The 9,258-nt window shown below is 46.6% G+C and overlaps 2 protein-coding genes across 5 annotated transcripts; both read left to right on the forward strand.

Moving 5' to 3' along the window:
• The first annotated feature begins 60 nt into the window (after positions 1-60).
• FUT11 (fucosyltransferase 11) lies at positions 61-7,857 on the forward strand. Of its 4 annotated transcripts, XR_010412481.1 has the most exons (5): positions 61-820; positions 945-1,570; positions 3,180-3,704; positions 6,442-6,545; positions 7,683-7,857. XR_010412481.1 is itself a non-coding variant. In XM_045878096.3 (3 exons), the coding sequence occupies exons 1-3, from the start codon at positions 113-115 to the stop codon at positions 3,325-3,327; spliced, it is 1,482 nt and encodes a 493-aa protein (XP_045734052.3). In that variant the 5' UTR covers positions 61-112; the 3' UTR covers positions 3,328-4,022. The 4 variants fall into 4 exon arrangements, 1 of the variants encoding a protein (XP_045734052.3); XR_010412480.1 differs by having other exon boundaries at positions 6,442-7,761; XR_010412482.1 differs by lacking the exons at positions 6,442-6,545; positions 7,683-7,857 and adding an exon at positions 5,499-6,331.
• A 55-nt stretch (positions 7,858-7,912) lies between these two features.
• On the forward strand, positions 7,913-9,218 carry CHCHD1 (coiled-coil-helix-coiled-coil-helix domain containing 1). The gene is made up of 3 exons (XM_045878098.3): positions 7,913-8,080; positions 8,203-8,321; positions 8,921-9,218. The coding sequence occupies exons 1-3, from the start codon at positions 7,957-7,959 to the stop codon at positions 9,029-9,031; spliced, it is 354 nt and encodes a 117-aa protein (XP_045734054.1). The 5' UTR covers positions 7,913-7,956; the 3' UTR covers positions 9,032-9,218.
• The last annotated feature ends 40 nt before the right edge of the window (positions 9,219-9,258 follow it).

Raw genomic sequence — 9,258 nt, forward strand, 5'->3', positions numbered from 1 at the left:
TCACACGCACCGCGGGCGTAGGACCTCGTCCGTCCCGACTCACCGCAGGGCGGGGTCTGGTGCTGCCGGGAGGAGTTGGGAGCGGGGGGGAAGGGGGCAGCTGCCAGTGGACATGGCGGCGGGCCGCAGCAGGGCTGTGTTTGCCGTCTTTGGCGTGCTTAGTGTTTGTGCGGTCAGCGGCTCTGGGCCCGTGGCTGAGGGGGACACGGGCGGGGAGGCGGAGTGGACGGAGCCTTGGGATGGTGCGGTTTTCCGGCCGCCCTCAGCGCTGGGCGCGGTGGGGGTGGCGCGCAGTCCGGGGACCCCCCGGCCAGGGAGGGAGGAGGCGGTGGACTTGCCCGTGCTGCTGTGGTGGAGCCCAGGGCTATTTCCCCACTTCCCTGGCGACTCGGAGCGCATCGAGTGCGCGCGCGGTGCGTGCGTGGCGTCCCGGGACCGATGGGTGCGGGGGCACTCGCGGACGCGCGCGCTGCTCTTCTACGGCACTGACTTTCGCGCGTCGGAGGCGCCGCTGCCGCGCCTGGCACATCAGAGCTGGGCGCTCCTGCACGAGGAGTCGCCCCTCAACAACTTCGTGCTGAGTCACGGTCCGGGCATCCGCCTCTTCAATCTCACTGCCACCTTCAGCCGCCATTCTGACTACCCGCTGCCGCTGCAGTGGCTGCCCGGGACCGCTTACCTGCGCCGCGCCGCGCCTCCGCTACAGGAGCGCGCGGAGTGGCGCCGTCGCGGCTACGCGCCGCTGCTCTATCTGCAGTCCCACTGCGACGTGCCTGCGGACCGGGACCGCTACGTGCGCGAGCTGATGCGTTTCATCCCGGTGGGTGGGGCCGGGCCGGGGCTGGGGTGGGGGGGCGAGGGGGCGCGTGCGGCTGAGGCCAGGACTTCTGGCGTCCAGGCCGACATGCAGCACCCACTTGACGGCCGTACTCTACCCCGCTCAGGTGGACTCCTATGGGAAATGCCTGCAAAATCGGGAGCTGCCCACTCCGCGCTTACAGGACACAGCCACAGCTACCACCGAGGATCCAGAGCTCTTGGCCTTCTTGTCTCGCTACAAGTTCCACTTGGCCCTCGAAAATGCCATCTGTGATGACTACATGACAGAAAAACTGTGGCGCCCCATGCATCTCGGGGCTGTGCCTGTGTATCGCGGCTCTCCCTCTGTGAGGGACTGGATGCCCAACAATCACTCCATCATCCTCATTGATGACTTTGAGTCACCTCAGAAGTTGGCAGAATTTATTGACTTTCTGGACAAGAATGATGAGGAATACATGAAATACTTGGCATATAAGCAACCTGGGGGCATCACCAACCAGTTCCTTCTGGATAGTCTGAAGCATCGGGAGTGGGGAGTGAATGATCCTTTGCTGCCTAACTACCTCAATGGTTTTGAGTGTTTCGTCTGTGACCATGAACTGGCTCGGCTGGAGGCCGAGAAAGCCCACGCAGCCTCTCCTGGGGACATCCCTGGCCCTGAACCTCACATTGCCCAGCCCTCACACATGGACTGCCCGGTGCCCACACCTGGCTTTGGCAGTGTGGAAGAGATTCCTGAGAATGACAGGTAAGGATAGCCGGGGTCCCTGTGGCCATCAAATCAAATGATTGACTTGCTTGCTGTGGGCAGTGAACTAGTACTAGGTGCTGAAGGGATTGTGTATGAGGAAATGATGACATGGGCTTACCCTGCCTTTAAGGTGTCAAGAGTCTAGTTGGGGAGATAAGACAAACTGAAAAAGCTCAGGAAAAGATGCAAAATATAATTCAAGGCAACAACATGAAGATCAGCTTATGTGAGCAGTGTTTGCAGTAGTGATTCAGAAAAGGCTTTAACCAGAGCAGAGGGGCCTGTTCAGAGGAAGTGATGAGAGACAAAGTTGGGCAGATAAACTGGGGCCAGGCTATACATAGCCTGAATACCAGGCTCAGGAGTTGGACTCTCCTGAAAATCAACTCAGATGTTTTATTTAGCACCTTCTAAAGGGTGGGGTGGGGAAGAGCAATACAAAGATGGATATTTTGAGAGAGGTTTGTCTGCAGTAGGGTTTACATCTGTTAACTTGGCATAATTATTAATAGTACCTCCTTTCACTCTCAAAAGTACCCTGGTTTGGATGATAAATTATATACGTTCGCTTTAAACAAGATAGGACTGCTTTCAATAGATAATAGTGAACAATGGTGGGCAGTGTGAATTGGAAGAGAAGTGAGGAAGCTACTGCAGTAAGTGGCAAAAGGTGGTGCACTGGGAAACAAGGTCAGCATGGGAGGTGAGAAAATGTTGAAGACACTTGGCAGCAAACCACATCTTTTCAGGGAGAGGTGATAAAAAGATTATTAAGCTTAAGAAAGCAAAGACTGCTAGAATGGCCTGCAGAGACCGACTTGCACAGTGGATGGCAGCAGAGGGCTGTTTATATACACTGCTGACACAGTTTGGTTCTGGGAATGGAGTCCTCCATCAAGTAATTTGTATCTAGTTTATGCTGAACATAGTATTATGAATTAGTAGAAGAAAAGTGTAAAACATTAAAAAAAGAATATATGTTTTATCTAGACATAGGACAGCACTGCACCTTCATTTTGATTATTGAAATAGAGGTGCAACTTATAAGGTAACCATCTAAAGAGGCTCCCTGGCCTTTCTTTTTTTTTTTTTGAGATTTTATTTATTTATTTGACAGAGAAAGACACAACGAGAGAGGGAACACAAATGGGGAGTGGGAGAGGGAGAAGCAGACTCCCTGCCGAGCAGGGAGCCCGATGCGGGACTCGATCCTGGGACTCCAGGATCATGACCTGAGCCGGAGGCAGTCGCTTAACCAACTGAGCCACCCAGGCGCCCAGCTCCGTGGCTTTTCTTACAGACTTCTGGTTCCATAGTCTGGCCCTTGCCCTGCCTTCCTCTGAACTCCTTCCACATTTGGGAATCCGGAGTGGGCAAGACAGGAAGTGTAACTCATTGGGGGTGGGCTGTGTGATAGATACCATGTTTGCAGCTTACTGTCACTTGTACTACTACTAGATTTATTTCACATTTCCTTCCCTTCTAAGGAGAGCCCTGTCCCAGAGACTACTGTATCTGCTTAAGATTTCTTTGACCCCATTCAGAGAAGGCAGGACTCATAGCTGTGCAGAGGTTCCATAATCCAACTCCCATTTTGATGTTTCAGCTGGAAGGAGATGTGGCTGCAAGATTACTGGCAAGGTCTGGACCAGGGGGAAGCTCTCACTGCCATGATCCACAACAATGAGACAAAGCAGATGAAATTTTGGGATTACCTACATGAGATCTTCATGAAAAGGAACCAAAATCTCTAATTACCCTTGCAAGAGCCTTTAACTTGGTAGAGCTAAGGAGATGGAAGTCCTTATTCTACTATGGGACATGAGGGGCACCTGCTGCACAACCTTAATGAACACTGTCTTATCATGAGTTCAAGGAATTCCAGTTTCAGCCACTGATATTTTATTTTAATGATGTGTATCCAGTGTCTCAGCTTGTGGTAATAGGGCCTGTCCTCAAGGAGAGATGGAAGCCTCCAGTTCTTGGGATTAGTGGGAAGCAAAAGCCTGAAACACCCACTTGTTTCAAAGTGCTGATTGAACAGAATTTTAAAAGATCTGCATCTTTTTCTAGCCATTCCATCCTCTCAACTGTGATTGGAACAACTCCTTGGTACTTGTCTAAGAATGAGGTAAGATGGGTCAGGTTTACGGTCTTAAAACTTTGATGCTATTCCTTAAATTCTTCATTATTCAGTACCTTTCCTAATCTCTTTTCCTCATCTCCTGCTTTATAAACTGTTATGTTGGTGGTGAAGCAAAACTCCTGGTGGGTTGTATTCTGGTTCTTGGAGTTGTATTTTTTATATCATTTACTTGCCTTTGATGTCAAACTTTTTATTTTAAATGGATTTTTCTTTCCTGGTTGTCCACTGTATCTGATGACGATGCAGTAGCCTTGCCACCATCCCCACATTCATTCTCCCCTGCATTAAACCGGCTATAGGTCTGACAGCTTTTTTTTACTGCTGGTTTGCTTTTTTTTTTTTTTTAAGAGCGTATCTGGAATTCCTTCTCATGAACAGAAAGACTCAATGGCTAATATATGCCATGTCAATTTAATGAATTGTCCTGCTCTATTTTAGGTTAGAGATAGAGACTAAGGCTGGAAATGATGACAGAGTATATATATATTATTCATGTATATATATATATATATATATATACACACATGAATGATATTTAAATGATTTTGAAATGTTAAAATAGACCAGTGCAAATCAAACTGCAGATTTTTATAGGTCTTTGGTCTTTTCTGTCTGCCTAATGAACTCTCTTTTATTATTTTTATATGCTACAATTTTAAATCTCATTTTCCCCAAAGATACATGAAGATTATGTTGGAAAAAACAGCCCAGCAATATAGTTGTAGCAATTACCTCATATTATGTAGCATTTTTCACTTTATGTGGTATGAATATTCCAACTTCATTCTATTACCAATATCCGTCTGTACAACTTTATAGTACTTACTGAGACTACATTTTGATGGAACCCACCTAAGGTCCTAACCTCAAGGGGAGGTGAGGCAAGAGATAGCCACAAGTGGCTGGCTAAATAAAAAGCTGTTAGGCAGATTTTGGGGTACAGCCAAACCCTTTTATTGCTGTGGTTTGAAAATAAAGCTTAATGGGCAGTGAGACCGTTAGCTTTTTCTGGGCCAGTGGAACAAAAAAGAATACTTTGGACCTTAGCGCTATTCTGGTTGTAATGTAGTATTAATGAATTATCACTAGAGAAGTTCCATAGCTTATCAGTTTATCTGTTTCTAAATTATGTACTTTTACATACATATACACACACTAATTTACAACCAGATGTATGTGTGTGTGTGTATGTGTATGTATGTATGTATGTTAGATGGGTCCCACCCTTAATACTGTGACATCTAAGGATGTGGCCAAGGAGAGCTGTAATTTGGGCTGGATTTCACTGCCAGCGTGGTTCTTTTTCCATTTTATTTCTTAGTAAAAAAATACCCTTCACACCAGCATGGAAAGTTTGCTTAGGGGTGCCTGGGTGGCTCAGTCGTTAAGCGTCTGCCTTCGGCTTAGGTCATGATCCCAGGGTCCTGGGATCGAGTACCGCCGCATCAGGCTTCCTGCTTGGGGGGGAAACCTGCTTCTCCCTCTCCCACTCCCCCTGCTTGTGTTCCCTCTCACTGTGTCTCTGTCAAATAAATAAAGTCTTAAAAAAAAAAAAAGATGGGGTGCCTGGGTGGCTCATTCGTTAAGCATCTGCCTTCGGCTCAGGTCATGATCCCAGGGTCCTGGGATCGAGCCCTACATCGGGCTCCCTGCTCCACAGGAAGCCCGCTTCTCCCTCTCCCGCTCCCCCGGCTTGTGTTCCCTCTCTCGCTGTCTCTCTCTCTGTCAAATAAATAAATAAAATCTTTAAAAAAAAAAGATTATTTATTTATTTGACAGAGAGAGAGACAGCGAGAGAGGGAACACAAGCCGGGGGAGCGGGAGAGGGAGAAGCAGGCTCCCACTAAGCAGGCAGCCCGATGCGGGGCTCGATCACAGGACGCTGGGATCATGACCTGAGCCGAAGGAAGACGCTTAACGACTGAGCCACCCAGGCGCCCCAAATAAATAAAATCTTAAAAAAAAAATAGCAACCCACAAAGGAAGTCAAATTCAGGACTCTGATTTCTGAACTTGCAATCTACTTAAATGCAGGTGCTGATTTATAGTGCAAAATACATATTACTCAAGTGCAAACTAAGGTTAGGAATCAAGTTTCATTATGTGCAATAAAAAGGGTAAGTGCAAAGTGTATAATCATCCTTACCTCTCCTAATTACAGCAGTTCACATTGGCATTCCTTTAGCACTTTTATGTACAAAGTGGGCCAGTTGTTTATGAATGATTGTGGCTGGAGACTCATGCCTGCTTTGTGGACAGTGCTTCCCAGACTTTCTCCTTTAATCCTATCACCATAAAAGTATTCACAAAAGAGTACAGTAAACCAGATGCTGAATTTCCACAAGAGAAAGCAGAACCAATATGAAGAGAAAGCAAACAATGTGAATTTCCTCTGGTTTGGGCCCACTTGCTCTGTAACGGCAACAGGCTCAAGATTATTGGGCAACAGGCTCAAGATTATTGGTGGTAGAAGTGTCTGATTAGGAATCAGTTTTATTTGTGCTGCTGGGGTGGCGGTGGAGCATGAGACTGATGCCTTTATTACTCCATGTGTTGCGATTTTCTATTTTCTCAGGTTTCATTTTGTATAATAAATAACTTCTTTTTAAAAAGTGTCTTCTGCTTGGTTATATTTCTGGGCTGAGTATGATACGCTTGGAGGCTTGGAAAAATATGTCAAAATATTTGCTTATTTAACAAGTATTTATTGTCACTATTCTAGGCACTGGGATTCAGTAAGACAGGGTCCCCTCTCTAATGGTGCTTACATTTTAAATGGATGTCGCTGGTAAGGAAGGCCGTAAATAAACAATAAAAATGAACAAGGTAATTCAGACTGTGATATATGCTATGAAAAAAATGTAACAGCTTGATGATGGGGGGATGGGGGACGTAAGGGAAGGCCTCTCTGACAGGAACTGAGACTCGACAGAAGAAAAAGAACCAGTCATGCAGAGATCCAATGGGAAGATTAAACATCTGTGATAAATGATTTTAATTTTAGCACACTAAATTTTACATAACCAAGTAAATATTGCTCCTCCAAAGTAGTCCTCTTATGAACTAAAAGCTGTTCAAGTTACGCTTCCATTACCAGAAACATTTCTTGAAGCTCATTTCTAAATGCCCTGAGAATCCCTGGCACATTTTTGAGTTTTGTAAACAGCTAAAAGTCACTTAGAACCAAGTCTGATGAAGCTAGGCATCACAACTGAAGGGTCAAGTCTATTAATAAGAATGATACCACCAAGTATCTTCACAGGATTGGAGAGAAGATTAAATTAGACGATAAATGCCAAAGTGCTTAAAACTCACCCTACCCAATGAGATCATTACAAAGGAGAGCAAAGAATATATAGTAGAATATATAAGTAGTAGCAACTTTATTTTTACTTATTTATTTTTAAGTAGGCTCCACACCCATCGTGGAGCCCAATGCAGGGCTTGAACTCAAAACCCACAGTTCAAGACCTGAGCTGAGATCAAAAGTGGGACGCTTAACTGACTGAGCCACCAGGTGCCCCAGTAGTAGCAACTGTTTAAATGAGCCTAACTTGGGGCGCCTGGGTGGCTCAGTCGGTTAAGCATCTGCCTTCAGCTCAGGTCATGATCTCAGGGTCCTGGGATCAAGCCCCACATAGGGCTCCCTGCTCAGCGGGGAATCTGCTTCTCCCTCTGTGCTCTCCTTCTCTCTCTCTCTTTCTCAAATAAATAAATAAAAAATCTTAAAAAAAAAAAAATGAGCCTAACTTTTCTTTACGGTTTTGGGGTGGTTTTAAAGGTCGTAAGATCCAACAGTTCTTGAAAACTCGTCAAAATATAATAAGAATCTGTCCCAACCTAACATCTTAAAGTCTCATATTTTGATTCGCTCCCATACTCTGCCCTTGCCTATGTCAATCATCCTCTAGTTCAGCCGGCTACCACCATAAACGAGTGTCCTATTTATCGGGTCCTTTCCAGGATGTTCCCGGCCTAATACCGCCCGGAGCCCTCAGGGCCCGGTAGCCCACAAAAGAGCGGTCTCGGTCAGCGGACGAGCCCCAAAGACTCTCCTCCTAACCTGCACACAGGTCTTGAACAACCGATGTTGGATTCCCTCATCGGGTCTACAGGGCCAAAAGAGCAAGCTGGCTTCCCAGCTTCCCGCAGGTTGCGCGCCTAGACTCGTCGAGCTCGTAGGGGTCACGCAGGGTCACGCACGGCGACGCAGAGCCTGCCGGGAGTTCGGTGCGCAATGGCGACGCCCAGCCTGCGGGGTCGCCTACCGCGGCTGGGAAACCCCCGGAAGCCTATACTGAAGCCCAACAAGCCCCTCATCCTAGCTAACCGTGTTGGGGAACGACGCCGGGAGAAGGGCGGTGAGCAGTCGGAGCCAGGGAGGCTCCAGAGCGGAAGCCGGAGGGATGCACGGGGCGGCTGGGTGGGAGGGCTGAAGGTAAGGGTTTCCTTGTGACTGAGGGTTCTCGTTCTGCTCCTCCAGAGGCGACTTGTATTACAGAGATGTCGTTGATGATGGCGTGTTGGAAGCAGAATGAATTCCGCGACCAAGCGTGCAGAAAAGAGATCCAGGATTTCTTCGATTGTGCTTCGAGGGCTGAGGTGACAGAAGGCTCTTAGGGTGTCCTCTTCGGAGGAGAGTGGGGCGGGGATACAAGTAATTGTTCTCCTCGCCTCTTGCTAAGTGATAGGAAGTCCTTATTTTAAAAAGGCGAGGAAAGTTGTGGGAGCGATTTCACTCACGCCACAGTGGAAAAAGTCATGTTTTGAAGGCATTATGATCTTGAGCGATCTGTTTCACTGCTCTAAGCTTTAGCTATACCAGATGTAAAAGGAGGTTAATATTAATACCCACCTTACAGAATGTTGTGAGTGTTAAATGAAGGAATGAATGGGAAAATCATTTTATAAAAGTTAAAGTGCCGCTCAAATAGACATTATTGTCTGAAATAGAGCTAAAGATAGTGAAGGGCAGGTTATTTGGATTTTAGCCTAAAATTAATTGCTAGCTCGCATGGTAGCTTCAGGTCATCCAGTCATCTTTAGGTTCCACGTCCCTTTTGAAAGGGGACTGGGTAGATGACACAGATATTTCCAGGCTGGTTAATATATTAATGTGCTTTGTGGCATTGTGAGAACTATTGGCCTAGGTCAGGATAAACTGTAGAGCTGTCATTTTTGTTTTTGTTCTGTCTTTTCAGGGAGCCCGAAAGATGCAATCAATCCAGGGCACAGGAGAATCTGGGGATTTACCCCCCAAGAAACTGAATAAGTTGTTACAGAGATTTCCTAACAAATCTCATGTCAGTTGAAAATGGAGAAGCATTTTCTATGACTGGACTGTAGCTACTGAGAACTATGCAGAGGTGTTTTAGAGACGTTTACACTGCCATGCTCTATTTGAAAGGTGAAAGGAGGCAAGACACCTTTTTCACCCTTTGGAATCATTGTCAGGATGGAAGTTATGCTTTATCTTGAAATAAAATCCTCTAAAGAGAACTTGGCCTTTGTTGTAGATTAGGTTCTCCCTCCATCCTTG

The sequence above is a fragment of the Mirounga angustirostris genome, unplaced genomic scaffold (genome assembly GCF_029215605.1).
Source record: "Mirounga angustirostris isolate CCGP_5_RB_7025 unplaced genomic scaffold, mMirAng1.0.hap1 SCAF_6, whole genome shotgun sequence".
NCBI lineage: Eukaryota > Metazoa > Chordata > Mammalia > Carnivora > Phocidae > Mirounga > Mirounga angustirostris.

What these genes read in the sequence shown, in the direction of transcription:
- CHCHD1 (XM_045878098.3), top strand. Translation starts at nt 7,957, where the DNA reads ATGGCGACGCCCAGCCTGCGGGGTCGCCTACCGCGGCTGGGAAACCCC. An exon ending in ACGACGCCGGGAGAAGGGCG is followed by an intron (nt 8,081 to 8,202) that starts GTGAGCAGTCGG and finishes CTGCTCCTCCAG; the next exon opens with AGGCGACTTGTATTACAGAG. An exon ending in ATTGTGCTTCGAGGGCTGAG is followed by an intron (nt 8,322 to 8,920) that starts GTGACAGAAGGC and finishes CTGTCTTTTCAG; the next exon opens with GGAGCCCGAAAGATGCAATC.
- FUT11 (XM_045878096.3), top strand. Translation starts at nt 113, where the DNA reads ATGGCGGCGGGCCGCAGCAGGGCTGTGTTTGCCGTCTTTGGCGTGCTT. An exon ending in AGCTGATGCGTTTCATCCCG is followed by an intron (nt 821 to 944) that starts GTGGGTGGGGCC and finishes TACCCCGCTCAG; the next exon opens with GTGGACTCCTATGGGAAATG. An exon ending in GAGATTCCTGAGAATGACAG is followed by an intron (nt 1,571 to 3,179) that starts GTAAGGATAGCC and finishes TTGATGTTTCAG; the next exon opens with CTGGAAGGAGATGTGGCTGC.